Source organism: Lineus longissimus, chromosome 6 (genome assembly GCF_910592395.1).
Source record: "Lineus longissimus chromosome 6, tnLinLong1.2, whole genome shotgun sequence".
NCBI classification, from domain to species: Eukaryota; Metazoa; Nemertea; class Pilidiophora; order Heteronemertea; family Lineidae; genus Lineus; species Lineus longissimus.
Window position 1 is genome coordinate 21,623,356 of NC_088313.1, and position 20,227 is coordinate 21,643,582.

General features: G+C 42.9%; 2 protein-coding genes across 7 annotated transcripts; both read left to right on the plus strand.

Annotated features, from left to right (window-relative positions):
• The first annotated feature begins 351 nt into the window (after nucleotides 1-351).
• LOC135489355 (alpha-1,6-mannosyl-glycoprotein 2-beta-N-acetylglucosaminyltransferase-like) lies at nucleotides 352-9,704 on the plus strand. The gene is made up of 9 exons (XM_064774670.1): nucleotides 352-484; nucleotides 1,639-2,966; nucleotides 3,207-3,304; nucleotides 4,240-4,339; nucleotides 5,856-5,986; nucleotides 6,263-6,338; nucleotides 6,733-6,822; nucleotides 7,431-7,555; nucleotides 8,394-9,704. Exons 2-9 carry the CDS (start codon nucleotides 2,454-2,456, stop codon nucleotides 8,620-8,622), a joined length of 1,362 nt encoding a protein of 453 aa, XP_064630740.1. The 5' UTR covers nucleotides 352-484; nucleotides 1,639-2,453; the 3' UTR covers nucleotides 8,623-9,704.
• A 2,129-nt stretch (nucleotides 9,705-11,833) lies between these two features.
• Nucleotides 11,834-19,754, plus strand: LOC135489649 (uncharacterized). 6 transcript variants are annotated; one of them, XM_064775090.1, is made up of 10 exons: nucleotides 11,834-11,907; nucleotides 12,457-12,518; nucleotides 12,723-13,200; nucleotides 14,123-14,270; nucleotides 14,345-14,785; nucleotides 15,187-15,444; nucleotides 15,687-15,879; nucleotides 16,197-16,303; nucleotides 16,591-17,198; nucleotides 17,858-19,754. In XM_064775090.1, exons 3-5 carry the CDS (start codon nucleotides 13,121-13,123, stop codon nucleotides 14,750-14,752), a joined length of 636 nt encoding a protein of 211 aa, XP_064631160.1. In that variant the 5' UTR covers nucleotides 11,834-11,907; nucleotides 12,457-12,518; nucleotides 12,723-13,120; the 3' UTR covers nucleotides 14,753-14,785; nucleotides 15,187-15,444; nucleotides 15,687-15,879; nucleotides 16,197-16,303; nucleotides 16,591-17,198; nucleotides 17,858-19,754. The 6 variants fall into 6 exon arrangements, with proteins under 6 accessions (XP_064631160.1, XP_064631161.1, XP_064631159.1 ...); XM_064775091.1 differs by having other exon boundaries at nucleotides 17,862-19,754; XM_064775089.1 differs by having other exon boundaries at nucleotides 16,591-17,075.
• The last annotated feature ends 473 nt before the right edge of the window (nucleotides 19,755-20,227 follow it).

The following is a 20,227-nucleotide window of genomic DNA, read 5'->3' on the forward strand; positions in this document are numbered from 1 at the left end:
ACTTGGTACGCCGATGCGACATTCAAAGTTGTCAAGTCTCCATTTACGCTGCTCTTCAGCATCCTTCTTCTTCAGTTCTACATCACGCCTTTCTTGATTCTTTCTTTGTAGATTTGACAACCCTGGAAGGCACATCTACTTTGAAACTAGTAATTTCCCGCAAATGCAGTGAATATTATTGTACATGTGGAGTTTATCTATGAATTTCAACAAATCTTTTAAATTGCAAAAGTCCCAGCTTAGACAGAGGGAGGGAAACGACTTCGATTTGGAGCGAAACGACTGGGGGCGAATAGGTTAGGGAGCGAAACGACCTCATACCAGTTTTATGAGGTCACGTGATACGTTGCAGAAAATGGTTGCCTAGCTCTATTCTTGTCATGTTGTTGGGACAGTAGTGCTAGTTTCAGGCACAGTTTCTCTCCTTTCTTCTCTTTGATCAAACACTTTGAACAAATGATGATCAAGACGCATGTGTAAATAAGTAAGTGATCTTTAGATTAAGTGATAGCGCTGCTTTTAATTGCTCATCAATACCAGTGAAAAGTCAAAGTGAGTAAGGGGGAAGTTAGAAGTACCCCTCACTGGCCTCAGGCCCTCCTGACTTGAGTCCTGGCTCCTCCCTTCATCATATAGCCTAGGCCCTCACACCAGGCGGAGGAAGCCACTGAAGGCCACAACAAACAAGCAGCAAACAAAAGACTGAACGGCGCATGGTCGCACACCACATGATGGCACATGATCTGTTCGCTGTGTCTATTAGGGCCAGCAATGCCTCCCTTCGCTTGGAGTAGGCCTAAAAGGGTCCATGACATTCTATGTTCTACTAAAGCCCAGCTCCATTCTCCAAAGCAGCTATAATATTCAAGCTTATTATCTCTGCCAGTATCTTCTTCCATTGCATGTATTGCATCTATATATAGGCCTATATATATAATTATAATGTACACCAATGTGAATGTACGCTGCGAGAACGCAGTTTCATGGATGAGGTAATTCACCACATTCAGATTGCAATGTCGGCCAATTCAATTCAAGCAGTGGACGGAACGACGTTGATATAAATAGTTCTGGTCATGCGCAAGGAGGTTGGCCCACCTCATGTACACTCCTCAGTGCGGTAGACATACCCCCTCCCTTTACTAGCTGACATAGCCGTGGCTACCATTGCCATCCATGCCATGCTGCATGCTGGCTGTGGCTGAACCATCCCAAATCGGCCCCATGTCCTAACATACATGACATAGTCATAAGGCTCCCTTTACTGCTGGTGTACCAAAATGATCTATGATGCCATCCATATGCAGTGCTGGCTGTGGCTACACCATCATAAATTGGCCCCGTGTCTCAACATGAGGGTCCCTTTACTACTGGTGTGTGTTTTCACATCATGGTTGACATAGCCCAAAATTAACCTTTGATGTCATACATGTATCGTATGTCGCAGAGGTTAATGATTACAATTGATTGAAATATTCTTGAACCAGAGTGCGGACACTTTGCATGTTGTCTACAGAATAGCAGATTGCCTTGTTTCATCACTTGGGTTTCGGCCACTAGGGTATATGAAACTGTGTGGAACAAACTAGTTTCGTTGACCAGGCTTTGTATGTTTCTCTTCTTTTAACTGTTTTTCAGGTTGTGTGACGGTGATGTTGCAAGCCCCTAATGTGGTGTTAATAATGAAACAGCATGGAGACCGACTGTAGAACACCATGATGATGTGTCAAAGTCGTAACACAAATAGTGGCTGTTTAGCACTGCACACGGTGTGTGGAACTTGATTATCTTTGCAGCTGATATTTTGTGGGGCTCATTAAATAATTGAGCTTGTTTACCACACAGCTTGTACTTGTATTGTGTGGGTGCTGGAATTGTGTGGCATGTATACATTGTGCGCAGCTGTTGAGAGATGACACAAGTGACTCTCTGCCAGTAGTGACAGCTGTAACACACTCAGCTGACCACCATTATCAATTCTTGAACACTTGTCAGCTTTCTATTGATTCAGTACTTGAGTTGAAACTTGATGGCTCTGGTTCCACATTTGAACATGCCATTGATTATCTTGGTTGTGCATGGGATTAGCTGACAGCCTTGACAACTGATAGCACCTCAAGTTTTATGTAACTTAGTGATAAGCTAAGTAAATGTTCATTGCGCTAGAGGGGGATATGAACTCAGTGTATGTTTTATCATCAGAGAACAGCATGATAACACATGTTACTAGTTGACTTAAAAGTCTTCTGTGAACAAGGGCTCGGAGAGTTCCAAACTGCTGCAGAGTCTTATTGAGTGGAGAGGCCAATCAGTAGCTGCTGATATTCTTTTATTAGTGCTGATATTTTCGGGATAACTCCCTGGAGTTAGTGGATAGTACGAGTTGACACTTATCACATGGTACGTGGAAACTTGTCCTGCCTTGGACGTGTACAGTTGGTGCTCCGCGAGCTATGCGTGTACAGCCCCGCCGAATTGTCAAGTCAGTGTTGACGCTGCTTGTGATTGCATTTATAATTCTGAACCTGCTCATCATATTACGGGATGGTGAGTCAGATTCATCCAAGGAGAGTATGTTGGCTGAGTTACCTAAGGACAAGACAGACGCTCCATCGCAAGGCTTATCTTCGCCAGAGATGGATGCTCCTCAGAACAGCACCATCAAGAACAACACATTGAATCACGAGTTAGTCAACGAGCAAAATCTGACTGCTATTTTACACTCCGTTTACGAGATTAATCGACAACAAAAGATCTTCAATCGGGAGAAATTGGAACCAAATTTCCCGAGTGATCCGAACAGTGTCGTTATTGTTATACAGATTCATTATCGGCCCGTGTATTTACGCCATCTTGTGAACTCTCTTGCTAAAGCTCGGGGCATCGAGAACACCCTCGTCATATTCAGCCATGACATCTTTTCTAATGAACTCAATGACATCGCCGAATCTATCGAGGCCTTTCCGGTAAGTACTAAGTTAGCTTTGTGAAAATCCTCATTAGGAAGACAAACACTGATCACTGAATTGGAATCTACTGGAGATTGTCTTCAGTGTCCATAATGGCTTCTTCAAGACTGACGTTGTTCACATACAATTTGGCAACTTCCTTTCTAGACCTTATGTTGCTCTGCTTTTACCAGTAAATGCTGATTTTAACCATCAGAAGTAATAGATGTTTTTATAACTTTTTTATTTTCCCATCAGGTGATGCAGATCTTCTACCCATTCTCAATGCAAGTCTACCCCCATGAATTCCCAGGTGAACATCCGAAAGATTGCCCAAGAAACATTAACAAGAAAAAGTAGGTTCACGTACACTTTTTTCAGTTTGAATGCTCAACCATTAAACGAAACCTCCTCAATGATTTCTACATAAATGCTTTTCTGCAATCACAAGATATTCGAAACACTACCCTTGTAGGCTGTCTCTTGAGAAGACTTGCAGTCCTCTGTTGAGAATCTAAATGCAAAATATCTTGGTAAACTTGGTTTAAAAAGACTATGCAAGGCTCTATTGAACAGTCATGATTACCAACTTCAAGGATCAAACCCATTCCAAATTTGGTCTGTCAGATTGGCACAGTGGAAACATCAGCACCTGTCACCTCTGAAGTGCCAGGTTGAAATCCTGGTTAGTCCCGGAATACTAGTATGATAGAGGGCGACTGTTTTCAACAGCGTAGGTTCCCCCAACTTACATAACGATCACCCAGTTTTATAGGGCTAATAATGTACTAGTTGATGCATAGCTCTCTATATAAATCTTCATTTTGAAGAGAAATGATAGCGGATATAAGAACAGAACAAAGTGGAAAACTGCTGACTGAAAAAATTCAAATTCTTGAAAAAGCTTTACTTTTTACAATACATTTCTGTACTGATTTGAAGATGTAAAGACTGTCAGACAGAGAGGGAAGTGGAAAGAGGAAAGCTTGCCAGGGGATGCAATGTTAGGCTCAGACAGCTGGGGTATTGTTGATGCTGACCTTATATCAATAGAGCATTCTGCTCTGCATGGGCTATTGAATTAGCTGTTGGCACTTTCATCTGAGCGAAGCCATCTTACCCTAACCCACTTTAAAGTTGACTTATTATTCGTTTAATTGAAAGGTTTTGATTTGGTGTGACAGCAGGGATTTAGCAAGCATGGTGATAGTAACCCTCGGGAATCAATCCGAGTCATAAAGAGCCTCAGCTCTCATTCGTCCTTCACTAGATCTTGCTATATTTGTTGTAGAGCTGAAGAGCTGCGCTGCCAGAATGCTGCATATCCTGACAGATATGGCCATTACCGGGAAGCCAAGTATACACAGACCAAGCATCATTGGTTTTGGAAGGTGGGTATGACTCGTTCACTGGTGATTCTTTCTGGAGTTGACTAATGTGGTTGTCTCAGGTGCCATTTCTCATTCTTGTTGGCAGAATAACCAGAAAAAGCAGAATGTTGGAACCAATTGCCAGAGGGCTTTACAGAAGGCACCCAGTCTAAACATCTTCAAAAAAATGCTAAAAAAGCATTTTTTCAACTAGTGCCTTCTGTAAGCCTATGTAAAACTATGTAAAGCGCCCGTGAACAAGCATCAGCTTGAAACGGGCACAATAGAAATTTGCTATGTATGTATGGTTACGGCCCATTTCGCCTACTCCTGTTTCGCCTACAAAATGTGGTCATTTCACCTCCAACCCATTCTCGACTACTCCCATTTCGCCTAATTCCCATTTTGCCTAATTCCCATTTCGCCTACATTCCATTTCGCCTACTTCTCATTTCGCCTACTCCCATTTCGCCTATTCCCGTTTCGCCTACAAAATGTGGTCATTTCACCTACAACCCATTCTTGCCTACTCCCATTTCGCCTAATTCCCACTTCGACTACAACCCATTTCGCCTACTTCTCATTTCGCCTACTTCCCATTTCGCCTACTTCCCATTTCGCCTACTTACCATTTCGCCTACTTCCAATTTTACCTGCTCTAGTATGGTTTGCCCAGATAGTGGTACTATAAAACTTGGTGGATAATGTGTAAATATTTTAAGTGGGTGTCTGCTAAGAAAAGATGGGGTCCGATAGAAGTAGTTTCAAATTATAGCAGTTAAGGTGAAGATAAATGAGATTTCTAAAGCATTATTCTTTGCATACTTGTGCTCTCTTTAGATAAACAATACAGCCATTTAACAAGTTACTTATTATTAATAAGTAACTTGTTATTGCCTGGCTATAACCTTTTACAATAGGGAGCACGCTTCTGAGCACCCCGTACACTCTGTTGCTATCACCTTCATTGTCCCCATTCTTGATGTGGTAGAGACCTGGGCCCAGCAAAAAGGCAGGGACACTTATTTGGCTCACCCTGTAGTAGGTATACGCTTGCCCCATACCCATACAGGACCTATAAAATGTCCAAAAATGCCTAAGAAATATGCCTTAATATCACATAGTAGGCGAAATGGGAAGTAGGCAAAATGGGTTGTAGGCAAAATGGGATTAGGCGAAATGGGTGTAGGCAAAATAGGAGTAGGCAAAATGGGTGTAGGCAAAATGGGTGTAGGCAAAATGGGTGTAGGCAAAATGAGAGTAGGCAAAATGGGATGACACCGTATGTATGTATGTATGAGGAACTGGTGAACATTCTGCTTTTGATCCCAGCACATTGAAATAGATCTTTTCATGTCGCAGACATGTTTCATTTTGTGCATTGACTCTTGACGACTATTTCTACCCTTTCGGTAATATGGATAAGCGTCATCGGTGATTTTGATTGCTGCTGGAGGTTACACTTGTGGCTTTACAATTATGCTTACATTCCAAAAACCAAATGTCACTACCGCCACTGTGATGCATGTGATTGCAGATGCAGCGTGTCTTTGATGAGCTTGATATCCTCAAGGGCTTCCAAGGTCATGTCCTATTGTTAGAGGAGGATCACTTTGTCTCTGATGACTTCCTTCACGTCCTTCGCCAGATGAAACAACTCAGGGAAACGTAAGTTAACTTTTTCTCTTTTCTAACATCACACTATCTCTTGGTTTGAGAATAACACCCAGTCTCTGGTCTCATAGATATGGGCTGCAGAGTGTAAAAACCTGTCTCTGGTCTCATAGCAATGTTGTCTTTGACGCTATATCTAAATGGTAGGTTTCTACTTGTGACCAATTCTTAACATTTTCCAGCAAAACCATTTCTAGCACAGTTCTTTTCAGTTTCACTGTCTAATACCTTAACCAATATAACCGTTCTCTTTTACGTCTTACCAATTAGCAACTGTCCACAGTGTGGTGTTCTAACTTTGGCAACTTATGACAAACGACCAAGCTATGTGCCAAACTCCGGCAGGGTGAGTAGTAACAAAATATATTGCCATGCCTAACAGTCTCCCCCAACTTTTATTATTGTAGCAAGCTATTCACATGCGAGGCAGTCTCCCCCAGCTGTGTACGTCAAACTAGTTACAAGCTGTTTTCATGCCAGGCAATCCCCCCTCCTCCCAACTTTGGTTGTTGAAGGTCAGTGGTCTTTGTTAAGGTGGTTGAACAGAGGTTGAGCAAACATCACGCCAGTGGCCCTTGTAAAGGAGGTTGAACAGGGCTTGAGCAAACTGCTGTCTTATAAATATGAGAGTCCTGGGGAGGTCATCACTGTTCTGTCTGTTCAGAAGTTAAGTGATCTCAGGTTTAAACTTCTGTCCACATTACAGCTACCTTGATGAATAAAGGAATGCCTTATTTCAGGTTGAAATGAGTCCGTGGATATCTGCTCGACACAACATGGGCATGGCCTTCAACAGAAATACATGGAACAAGATAAAACAATGTGCAAAGGTGAGTCTGGGCATCCAGGGCAGCATAGTGTTTACTGTTTGTGTGATACATCACCCAGGGTAGCATAGTGTTTGTGTAATACATCACCCAGGGTAGTATAGTGTTTGTGTAATACATCACCCAGGGTAGTATAGTGTTGGTGTAATACATCACCCAGGGTAGTATAGTGTTGGTGTGATACATCACCCAGGGTAGCATAGTGTTTACTGTTTGTGTGATACATCACCCAGGGTAGCATAGTGTTTGTGTAATACATCACCCAGGGTAGTATAGTGTTTGTGTAATACATCACCCAGGGTAGTATAGTGTTGGTGTGATACATCACCCAGGGTAGTATAGTGTTGGTGTGATACATCACCCAGGGTAGTATAGTGTTGGTGTGATACATCAACCAGGGTAGTATAGTGTTGGTGTGATACATCACCCAGGGTAGTATAGTGTTGGTGTGATACATCACCCAGGGTAGTATAGTGTTGGTGTGATACATCACCCAGGGTAGTATAGTGTTGGTGTGATACATCAACCAGTGTATTTGGAATGATGGAGAGTTTTACTGCCTTGTTGTTATTGTAGGGCTGTAGTGTTCACCATCACCTTCTATTTTGCAGCAATTCTGTGAGTTTGATGATTATAACTGGGACTGGACGTTACAGTATCTTGGAATGACATGTGTTGAGGGCCATTTACAGGTGCTAGTGGCCAAGTCACCACGTGTCTTTCATATAGGAGAATGGTACGTGATTGATTGCGTTCATGTTTTCAACCTCAGAGCGACACATCTCTTAGACAAGTAGCCAACCGTCATGGGTATGGTCTCAACATCTACACTATGCATGTATCTAGCCTCGTGATATATCAGTGACAGGAAAATGGGCTACAAGTTCATAGGTCTAAGGAATTTCTGAGGAGCATTGGAATAGCGCCTATTCAATCCAGAAAAACGTGACGTACAGTCGGTGACACGCCATTTTGACTGTCCTTAAAATTATACTTCTCTGTTTCGCAATTTCCCCGACTTTTTCACACATGACAACACACATCTAACTTGCATTTAAGCCTCCAAAACACTGAATTGCAGTATTTTACTCCAGATGCTATGATAGGATCGAAAAGAATAATTTTTTAATGAAATTAAAATATGTGACCATTTTGACGAAAAAATTAACAAATTTTCAGACATAGATATTTAAAAGAATTTTAAAAGTTAATTTTTTTCTTGACATGACTAGCTATCACATAGAGGCCATAATTTTAAGATGTAGCCAAATGTTTTTAATTTTTTACCCTCATTTAAGATGGGAACATTTTAAAATGAACGAGAAAAGTTGGTGTTTTGCCATTTCTGATATTCAAGAACTCACAAATCAGAAGTATGAAATCGCAACATCAGAAAAACATCCATTTAAAGCTTTGCCTGGGATTTCCCTATCCCATTCACTGAAATTCCCGGTGGTAAGATTTCCTGCAAGGACAACTGCATGATACCATGCATTAGTGGGCTGGCCTGGACTTAGGCGCGTGAGTTCAGATTGCTTGGTCTTGTTCTAACATGTCTTCTTTGTCTATTTCAGTGGCGTTCACCATAAAGGCAAGGACTGTAACCCACACACAAAGGTTGCCCAGATAGAACTTCTGCTGTCAAATAATCGTCAATATCTCTTCCCACAAAGCCTGAGTTTTATTGGACACGCCAAAGTAGCTGTGAGGCAGCCAAAGCCTAACGGAGGTTGGGGAGATATACGAGATCATAGTCTATGTCTTAGTTTTGTAAAGAAAGCCAAAAATCCAATACGGAGGTAGTATTAGGCACAGGTAACATCATGGCAGACATATCAGGTTATTAAGTTAACAACAGTGCTGCATGTTTTAGAAGGACATTTTATACACTAAAAACATAGCATGATTACCAGTCATCCAAAATACTAATAATAATTATTTTTCATTTTGTGGCCAAAAATTTACTTATTTTTCTCCAGAAAGTCTTTTCCCCATGCTTGTTCCTGGCGATACAGTTGCACAGTGTCCAATGAATTCAATGTAATTGGCAGAGTGTTAATGTTAAGGCCCTTCTCTAAGTCTTCCATGGTCTGATGCATGGTCTTCTTACCCTAGACATGCTAGATGTGCACACTAATTACTGCTACTAGTCTTTGCCAAAGTCTTCTGGGAATAGAAATGGACTATTGTCTTATCCAGTTTGTCTTGTGTCTCGATAAAGAATAATGTTTGTTGTCTGTTATCTTAATCCCTTGACTAATTCACTACCTTGTAACAACCACTTGTGGAGGAGGACTGGCACTCTGGTATTGTCACTGTGGAAAATAACCAACTCATGTTGCCCCCTATCTTAATCCCTTGACTAATTCACTACCTTGTAACAACTGCTTGTGTGCAACCTAGTGGAGGAGGAACCTGCACTCTGGTATTGTGACGCGGGAATTCTGGAAAGAACCAGCTCACGAATCGTTGATGTTAGTCACCAATATTGATCCACAGGACTAGAACCTTTGAGATGAAGAACTTTGAGAGTCAGTAAGTTAGAGAGCTGTATGCTGTTATGTTTCAGGAGCAATGTAAAGCGAGTCTTTGCTCCTTTGAATCACTCTGTATGTTATCAAGAAATAATGCCTCCTATCAAGCATTCCCAATTTGTGAACCTTCCAACTGCGAAACTCTTTTCACTAGATGCTTGCTTCTTTTGACTGCGGTCAAAGCTTTATTTGTGCCATTTTAAATGACTGTCTTGGTGCTTTGTGGTGTATTTTATGTATCAAAGTGCGACACTTTATATTCATTATATCATTATATTTATCACTTGTATAAAGTTTATCATGTAAATAATACATGTAACAGAATTTTAATAAATCAAATGAATAAATAGATTTCAGTTTTTTGTGACTTACCTTGGAATTGCTAAGCTTGTGTTCGTGGTTAGATATCAGGCAGACTACCGGGACTGTATAATGGCCAACAGTGAACACTTTGTCTTAGACGAGTCCCTGATTATTATTGGTGTCCAACCTGTTGTGATTTCCCTTTAGTCTGATGCTTTCATTTCGGGGCGGAGACTAGGTCTTTACTGTAAATATTGCTCTGTAACAGCCAACACTTTGTCTTAGACGAGTCCCTGATTATTATTGGCGTCCAACCTGTTGTGATTTCCCTTTAGTCTGATGCTTTCATTTCAGGGCGGAGACTAGGTCTTTACGGGTCGTCTCGTCAGCGAACAGTCTCCGGCCTGACTTTACCAATCCGGTGGATTGAATAACTAGCTCATAATTAAAATCTCGCGACCAGTCCAGGATAGGAGACTGACGCCAGTAAACCTGTTGAGATCAGCGACGGGGTTTTTACTAAATGTACTTTCAGGTTAGCACGTGTACCGGTCACCTGACCACCCGACCAATCGATCAATCCGCCCCTCATCCCCTACCGAACAATCGACCATCCGACCAAATCAGTCACCCGACCAATCGACCACCCGACCAATAGACCACCCGACCAATTGATCAATCCACCCCTAGATCATCCCTACCGATCTGCCAATCGACCACACGACCAATCGATCAATCCACCCTGGCCTTCAATCCCCTACCGATCTGCCAATCGACCACACGACCAATCGATCAATCTACTCGGGCCTCCAATCCCCTAGGCCCTACTGATCTGCCAGGCTCTGCTATTCAGTGCAATTGATTCTGGGACTACTTTCTATATTTTTATTTTTTACTGCGCTACTTCTGACGGGGGATTCTACTCCTTATCGCGGAATGCTATTCCCACAGCCCGTGATCACTGTTCACTATAAAAAGATTGGCGAAACAAATCGTCACAATTCAGTTGGCGTCATATGCAATTTTCTGAATAACATATCCTGATCTGTTTTACAGTATGACTTGTCTCAGTGAAACTGGCCAGTATAGCTCCTGACTGATTTACAGTAACCATTCACAACACGGCTTCAGTGGTGCCGCCATCTTGGATCAACGAAGGTTGGTCTGAGAGAGGGGCAACTATTTTTGCCTACAACTGAATGATATTGTCATTGTCATTCAAATAAAAGTAGTTTTTGTGAAAGAATATTATTTGGACTAGTTAGAAATACACAGTTTCAACAAATTCTTTGATAATTAGTCCACAATTGGACTCCAGAAATGAAGCCCTTACTGGTGCTGCCCTCCTGAAAATACCCGGGGACCATAGAACTGAAATCAATATTTTATGAAAGATTGAATACTACTCTATAATTGAAATCAATATTTATCTTGATTACCTAACCCACGCCATCCCAGGGTCAACTTTTTGTTTTTATTCTTCAATAATATGACGCCCATACCGATGTCCCCCCGACTTACTAAGTCGTCCCCCTGACTTACTAAGTCGTCCCCCGACTTACTAACTCGTCCCCCCGACTTACTAACTCGTCCCCCCGACTTACTAACTCGTCCCCCCGAGATAATAAGTCGTCCCGCCGAGATTTTTTTTTTTTTCGATGTCCTTTCCTAGCCACCGTAGGGGGACGAATGAAAATGAAACCGATTTTTTTTTCAAATTTTTTTGTTTCGTTTTCGTCCCCCCGACTTAATTACCGTAGTCGTCCCGCCCCGAAAAAAAAATGTCGATGTCCTTTCCCAGTCATTGTTCCTTTCGGATCTGTCGAGCCTCTTCAGAAATAGCGGATGTCCACGACTGAATTACTTTTAAATCAAGATCATTCTTTTGACTTTTGTTCACCGTAGTTGACAGAATCGGCTGTAGATAGTGTATTATAACATCCACATGTCATGCTTCCTTACCACATGAAACCTACTAAAGCTTGGTGCCAACCTGACTATGACCAGATCAGCAGTACAAAATATACAAATTATGCTATGATCCACTCGTATAAGGCTGGCACAACAAATGCAGTGACCATGACGAGCACGGAACGATTCTATTATTTAATGACATGACGTAAGTCGTTCAACTGATGTTACCAACGCTCCCAATAAAAACTGCGCATTCAAGACTCGTGGAGCTTCAAGATCGGACGCGACGAGCACAGGCCACGCCACATTTTCTAAGCACAGGCCACTCCACGCAATGGTAAGACAGATTCTGTCTTGGACATTACTCTGGTATATCCCAACCTCCACTTCTGTAAATGAGCACACATACAATTCCGAATTCCGATTTCCAAGAAATTTGCCGTTTTCCTCAGCAACCAAGAAGCCAATGACGGCTGCGCACTGAATCATTCCTGTCCAGTCCTCGCCACATGCGAACTCCCGCTTCATTTCAGTATGCCAAGCAGTTTTTGAATTTCGTCTTACTCCAAAGATTTATCCCCCCCCCCCTTCAATTCAAAATATTTCCCCTCATTTGGCTGCAGAAAAGACTTCGTGGCCGAACTCCACGTGTCCTTTTGTTCGTGAGGTTTAGACAGTTTCGGTTGGTTTCGGGTCTCATTAGTGAGGTTCCGCAACACTCCCGAATGACGACGAGGAATTCTTTGTTTTTGTGACGAATTCTTTTATGATTTTGTTCGAATTCGTCAAGAACACCTCAAAAATCGCACCCTAAGCTTCTGGGCCTTTCACTCGGAACAAGTTTCTAGAGCTCGTGTTACCGTTACTATCACTTTTATCATTGCAGATGCCCCAAGCCAAGTTCTCCAATACAACCGACTATGAATGATGTCTATCGCGAGGTGAAGGGTATGTATAGAGTGATATGTGTGTGTGATTAGCTGGGGGAGAGGGTTTGGGGTGTGTGGGATGTGGGAGGTTGTCGAGGGGATGAGTATGGGTGCGGGTATGTGCGTGTGTGTGTGTGTTTGGTTGATCTATGTCCTGTATTTTTTTGCGTTTTCTGTGTCTTTTGCATTAGTTGTGATGTTGACTCTCCAATTCCATTTACAGAAGGTCCATTCCGCGGACTCCGTATGGAAGGCGTGTGCCAAGCAGCCGGCCGACGACGTGGCGGAGTCCAAAGCACGGTACGCTTTGTGTCTCTTGTCGGGCGCCCCTAGGGGACCCTGTCGTTCGGTTCTACGACTGAGGGGGGTTCAGCATGAGGGCGTGTCGTCTTCGTTCATTTTGCCATTTCAACGCGAAAAAGAGAGGTTTTTAAATTAAATAGGCCTTCCCTCTCTTACGCTGTTGAAGGGCTTAAGAAAGTTGACGACATGGTGCGGGATGGAGTCCGGGACGGGCTCCGGACTCGCCTTTGCCGTTAATAAGACGGCTCGCACTTAACTTGATGGGTTAACCTTCTATGCTCTCCGGCGGCAGTCGTAGAAGATCAGGCACTGAAGTAGATGATATTACAACCCTCTATGCTCTCCGGCGGCAGTCGTAGAAGATCAGGCACTGAAGTAGATGATATTACAACAAACAGGTGAGATTCACATTTTGTTAAGTCATTGATGTTTGCGCAATTTTAGCTCTTTGACCGATTCTCCCCGAGATGATTGAAACATCCAGAAAAAAATTTGAAAGATTATACGAGATCCTACTCCAGTTAGATCGTTACATTTCCCGCACTGTTTGAGACTTGTTTATGATTGGGATAATCGTCTTACTTCCCAGCCTCCAGCAACAAACCATGCAAAGTGAGCAACGTAATCTCACGTCATACCTTCAACAGCCATTATGTGCATTGCGCATGACGTCATCACAATTAGTACACTACCTGGTCACAACAGAGTGATCTTCACCTTGTGACACCTAGACGCAAGGACCCAACGCGACGCGTAGCGGCAAAATAGCGAAGCTGGCGAAACATTTATAACTGGTCACCGTGATCTCATTATGGACTTATAGCGCGATTATGGGGTTGTAACTATTTTGCACTGATTACCTCGAGATGGAGTTAAGGTTAGATTATGCTAATAACTCTATAAGCATACTTCCTCATTTGACTTTACCCAGAATTGTGCATATCGATCGCGCGAAGCTACTCAGACTAATACCATTAGGCCCCGCGTGGTGGCGCTGAGACGGCCGCCGTAATCAAGAGTGGTTGAGACACTCTAGAAGCTACTTGGTAATAACAAATGACGGACCTAGCCAAAATTGCTTACATTTTCGCATTGCTACAATGAAAGACCTAATGCTGAAACCACATGCCTGTTGACTCGACCCTAAGAGAGATTGGCATCATGCCTAGTCATAGTCTCTCAAAGTACAGTTAGCAGACGCCACCAACCTATGTCTACAGTACCCCCTCACACTCTGAAACCACCAACGCCCACCCCTTCCTGCTACCTTTATTCAATACATGTAAGATTTTTTCCCACTGAATCCGTTTCCATTTACAGCATAGACGGAAAGACCACCTCCGAATGGAAGGAAGAGGGTCGGTGCGATGGGGCATGCTTGTTGAAGAGGGCTGAAGATGCACGATCGTGGCGTGACAGACGTCTGGGGATGGATTCGGACGCGAGCAAGATGTGTGCCGCATTTAGGGTAACTTCATTTCATTATTTTTGAACCCAATTTTAAAAATTATGAGCGATTTAAATCGTTAGGATTCTTTTCAGGAAGAGCATCCGGGAGACCCGTGCGAAGCAAGATCCATCTTGCGGAGCCAAGAACACCGCAGAGAGCCCAGCGTGACGAGAGCCCAGCGTGTGACGAGAGCCCAGCGCGTGACGAGAGCCCAGCGCGTGACGAGAGCCCAGCGCGTGACGAGAGCCCAGCGCGTGACGAGAGCCCAGCGCGTGACGAGAGCCCAGCGCGTGACGAGAGCCCAGCGCGTGACGAGAGCCCAGCGCGTGACGAGAGCCCAGCGCGTGACGAGAGCCCAGCGCGTGACGAGAGCCCAGCGCGTGACGAGAGCCCAGCGCGTGACGAGAGCCCAGCGCGTGACGAGAGCCCAGCGCGTGACGAGAGCCCAGCGCGTGACGAGAGCCCAGCGCGTGACGAGAGCCCACTATACAGAGGTTTGAACATGATCCCAGTTTGAACACGACAAGGACTTTGTGAGTAGATAGGTGAATTTAGCTCTCATCACAGTGAGCATACACAGGCAAAAATATATATATAGATTCTATATAGATTTTGTGTTTACCATTTCTATATAGCTTTACAGATTCTTTATAGAAATTTCTGCCTGTGTAGCTGTTGGTGCTTGAAGGAGTAGGCTGACATGACCTTGCCCAGGGAAGCAAAAATGGCACCATTAGAACCGTTCATTTTGGATTGATCCCTTAGGACCATTTTATTGGATGCCAGATATTCGAGTGATCGACTGATCCCTTCAATTGGTTGACCGCCATTTCCCGTAATTTGAAAGCGCATCCACTATACCATACCATGCAGCACAGCTTGTTTACAAATTGTCTTGACGTCTTTAAATATCTGCCGTGACTTTGACTTTCAGGACAACAGCCGTGCCCGGCCACCTGACACGATCCTGCCAAGGGAAGCGGTTGTGCCGTTATCTTTTGATCGATCCCGAACGGCCAGACAGCCGATGGAGAATGCTGCAGTGTTACTTCAGGTAAGCGGCCAGACAGCCGATGGAGAATGCTGCAGTGTTACTTCAGGTAAGCGGCCAGACAGCCGATGGAGAATGCTGCAGTGTTACTTCAGGTAAGCGGCCAGACAGCCGATGGAGAATGCTGCAGTGTTACTTCAGGTAAGCAGTAGAACCTATTTACTTGACACTTGAGAGTAATCAGCTCCTTGAAAAGTTTCATTTGAAAATAATGAGAATGCTCTAAACATGCAAACTGTAGCAAGCGACGTCGGGACGAAGACTGAAGAGCCCTCAACATGAAACTGCAGTTGTATGGAATGCTAAAATACAACAAAAGGAGATGTGCAGCAAAGGGTTTCAGTGGGGGAAACTTAGAAAAACGTGTCAAATCTTTTTTTCAGTATTCCCAAAAGATGGGTAACACCAGAAAAAGGGAACCACTCGGCTCGAACTGCTGGAAATGACACAGAAGTGGAAGTCCTCGTCCGGAGCCGGCATCACCACATCCAGGTCACAGGATATTCATCACCACGACCAGGGCGTCGCTCCAACTGCTGGAAATGACACTCTCAAGGATGTGCATTGTAACTGGAGGTAAGGATCACAACGTACATGTACATGTTTCAAGTCAATACCTATATTACAACAGTGGGGCGATTGTCTGACTCTATATACGCTCTAAACTCGGCAGATATATAACATAACGTCTGGACAAAAGCTGATAACTTGCAAATTAAAGGGGTTATTTAAAGACACCTCCGTCCACCCATTTAAGAAAATGGAAATTGCAGCCAGGTTCAACAGAAAAGATGATAAGTTGTTAAGATGGGCTTCTTTGCCAATGACGATGTTCATTTTGAAGACACTTCTCGCACTGTATGAAGATTTGTAATGGTTTGATACTTTTGTAGATTGCAGAGAGTTTGCACCACCACACCCAGTCCTGGATGGAAACAGAATTTATGATCTAATCAAATGGAAGACCGCAATTGTCCTGAGATGACGAGGTTAAGTAGAAGTGAGTTGGCCTTTAGGGCGGAGTGTAAGAGCCTAAAACGGCCAGCTGACATGACCTTCCAAAGGAAAGCAAAATTTGTGCCATTCGAGCCTCCGATTGATCACCTCTACATCCACCCAGTAGATGAACACCATACTCTGAGTAATGTTGCAGTATGTTATAACAACAAAGATATCCAATACATTTCCAACTTAAAAAATTCTAAAGGTTAGTTATGGAGTGTCTGCAAGAAGCACTTGAATACGCCGACCAATTTCATCTGATTGGCAATGTACTTCTATTTTCAGTTGTCCACAGACGTGCACGGATAATGAAAGTCTTGTACATCCAGGGGACGGAAGAGGTATCCAGGGGCTCAGTACGCATACCAATCCTGGAACAGACTCTCTATCTAACTGTGTGAAGCTTTCGCTCGGACTGTGAATATCTCGATAACACACGTGTTTATATGCATAGACGTTTTCATCGCGTATCGTATTCTTAAACGCAAACACAATTCTTAGTTCAGATTGAATCGCAAACGAAGGATTCGCGAAAGCCACGGACCATCGCTAGACTATTTTATTTTCTTCGCTCAGATTGAACTGTTGAAAATGTGGATTATATTTATGTACTTCATTTGAACCACAAACGAAGGATTTGGACAAGACGCGTACCTCTAACCCCTTCATTTGACGAGACGTGATACCAATCCCACAAGCACTGGATGACGGCATGCTTCAGGAATCTCTTTACGACTGATGCCATGTGACGACGGGGGCACATCTTGAGGGTAATGCAAACAGATATACACTATCTCCGGAACTATAACACCAGATAATTCCACTCTGAGCCAGACTTCCAATAACGACCTGACCAGCCTAGGCCTGGACCTCAAGTTCTGCTATTTGACCAGGTATGACTGATATGCCCTTCTCGGCATTTGCTGGGGTCATGAATATTCACCATTAAGGTGGGCCTAGTGACTTCTCATTGTCTGGTGTTATAGTTCCGGATCCGAAGATAAGAGTATTTCGATATTATCAGAACAAGCCTATTTGGGTGAATACCACATATCGTGTAATCTCCAGCCTTCCAGAAAGCTAGCAACACCAACAACCGAGCTTCTGATCTTGAAATGTGAATTCTAGCATTTCAAGTCTCGCTGAGACAGCCTTCCAAAAAGCTAGCAACACCAACAACCGAGCTTCTGATCATGAAATGTGAATTCTAGCATTTCAAGTCTCGCTGAGACAGCTGTGAAACATTCGATAAACGTACAATTGCAACAAGGCTCACATGGACGATTTCATGAGAAAACAGCACGCTGATTACACACAGAACAAATCAGTAGTTAAACGAAATGTATTATTTATGTAAAACCTCAAAGTCTAGTCTAACTTTGTACCAATCGTATGAAGCATGACCAAGAACATGCATAAGCAAAATTTTCGCCAATTTTTGTGCTAGCCATTTTCAGGCTTACTTTGCGTGAATCTCTCTGAAATGGTCTGTGGGCATTGAGCTTTTCATCTATTGCACTGTCTGTGATACATAATGTGTTTTTCTTTTCAGCAAGATGACACAATGGATGTGGAACCCTCGGCCTCTGAACGATTGTCGCTATGGGAGTCATAAGCAACAGACTTTCTCTGGTGTAGTATTGTACATTCGCTACCTGTAGGCCTCTGCAGAAGGATACGTTGTATTTTATCGAAATATCTGATTGAAAGGTGGTTTCATTGCAAATCTCAATATCATCCGATGGTAAAAAGCCTACTTCCATTTTGTGGCTGTGACAAAATGTCTGAACACATTTGGAACGCCTTTAAAAGACTTTCCATCAGTCATCGTCAGTCACTCCTCCTAGATGATTGTTGATTAAGAACCAGAACCAGATCCAAATAATTTACTATCGAGCTGTTAAAATTTACTTCATTTTTCTCCGAAATCACCAAATTGATCAGATATTTCAATTTTCCCATCGTATGAGACATGGGGTCCACGTGATTCTGGTTGGTTCGACCCCAGCCAACCAGAACATGTGTTGTCTTTGATGGAACCGTAGGCCTTATGAACTTTCTCGATCCATTCAGTACCACGAATACCTGCGTTTATTCCAATCAGCTTCCGAGACCTGATAGTGCCGGTCTCCATTTGGGACAGATATGAAATTGGCAAACTCAAACTCTAGCCTCCATTTTATACAAGTATCTTAAATTTCCTTAAACACGGTAATTATCCGGGTGCCTTTCATTCTTGGTTTCATCAATGATATGATAACAAAGGTTATCCCCAAGACCAAAACAAATGCAAAAGAATCGGACAAATTCATTTCCAAATTTTGAGATTTCGTTGAAATATTTTGTTGATTGAAATTTTTCCAAAATATTCCAAATTGATGTTGGTTCCTAACCTTGCGGTCAAGTGGAAGAGGAGCTCAGTCTTTTCATGATAATTAGTCCAGAAAGATTCATCTTGTTTCTTCCTGTGAGTTATAAAGATAACAACTGCCCCATCAAGAAGTTTCCTGTGGTACAGAATGGGTCGAGCAAGCTGTCGCCAACGTCAATGTCTGACGTTTTATGTATCAATTTGTTATGTTTGTATAATGATACAATATGTGAAATTTACATATAAAAGCCATAATACATGTAAAGGTGAATTCAAAAAGTTACTTCTATTGTTAAACTCGTCCAAAGCAACCGCTTTTGTCATGCAAATGAGAAGACTGGTCTGAACGCCTGATCTAGAGGGCCCCTTTTGTCATGCAAATGAGATCACAGCACGGTCCTGTTGATCGCCATGACGAAATTGGTTCTTTTGTTATTTAAATAACCCACTCACCGATGTCGTGCTGTTTCATATCAATGAGGTCAAGGTTCGTGACCTGAATACACCACAGCAGTTCACCTTACTTGCATTTACAATGGTTGTCGCTGCATGCGACTCAATTTATGTTTTTCCTGATCAAAAACTATGTAGATATTCCAGTGGAAAATGGTTTCCCAAACAAAATGAACATAAACATAAGATGTTTTCAACCGGACTGTGCGAGACGGCATGTATAACAATGTGTCCCAAAAGTGTTGCATGTATCAATGGCTCTTTGCATTATTTTAGAAATTTTGAATTTCACACTATTTATTGAGTTGTTCCTCGGAGTTGTCTTTTGTCTCTATCAAACTGGCTTTGCCGGCAAGTTCCTCATAAAGCGATCGTTCCAAATGATGGGTTGCGGGTTTCCCCTGCCTTGTACCTACATTCTAAATTGCCCTCTCTTTGCACAGTTATAGAAGTGTGAGGCGCCGTCCACTCAAAAATGTAAATAGTTTTTGTTCAGAATATGCTTGCATATTATCGCTGTTTTGGAGAATGAATTGCCCTGTGGTGTCATTGTTTTGATATTGTTCTGTAAAATCTTGATAAATTCTTGGAATGTACAGATTGAAATAAAAAATTCATAAACAGACTTGTATTATTTTTTACTTTTTTCAAGGGGGAAGGGTTCGGGTTCATTGACCAAACTCTGAAGGTTTGGATGATCTCTCTTTAAGAGACATATGTCGCAATTTGGTTATAGTGAAGTCCTCGACACTCCTCACAGTAAAAAAAGTAGTGTCACCTCTACGCCAATCCACATCTAGATCAGACAGAGTACGCTCAGTGAAGGGGTATGGCACATCCAGCAAAGACTTGGTAAACTCGGGCAACATCTGCATGGAGCTATGAAGAGAAGAGATATGGTGCACTACTGTCTCATTGCATTTGCAAGAGACCTAACCCTAACCCTCAAAGGGCCCCCCTCTATCCAGCTGTGCTGGATCAGCTCCCTAATTTGATGGCGACCTATCATGTGGTCCAGTCACCAGTCAGACGAGGATCCCCTTTTGCGAGTTGTTGCTACTTCTGGCTGTACCATCGCTACTTTTTGCTGGGTCACTG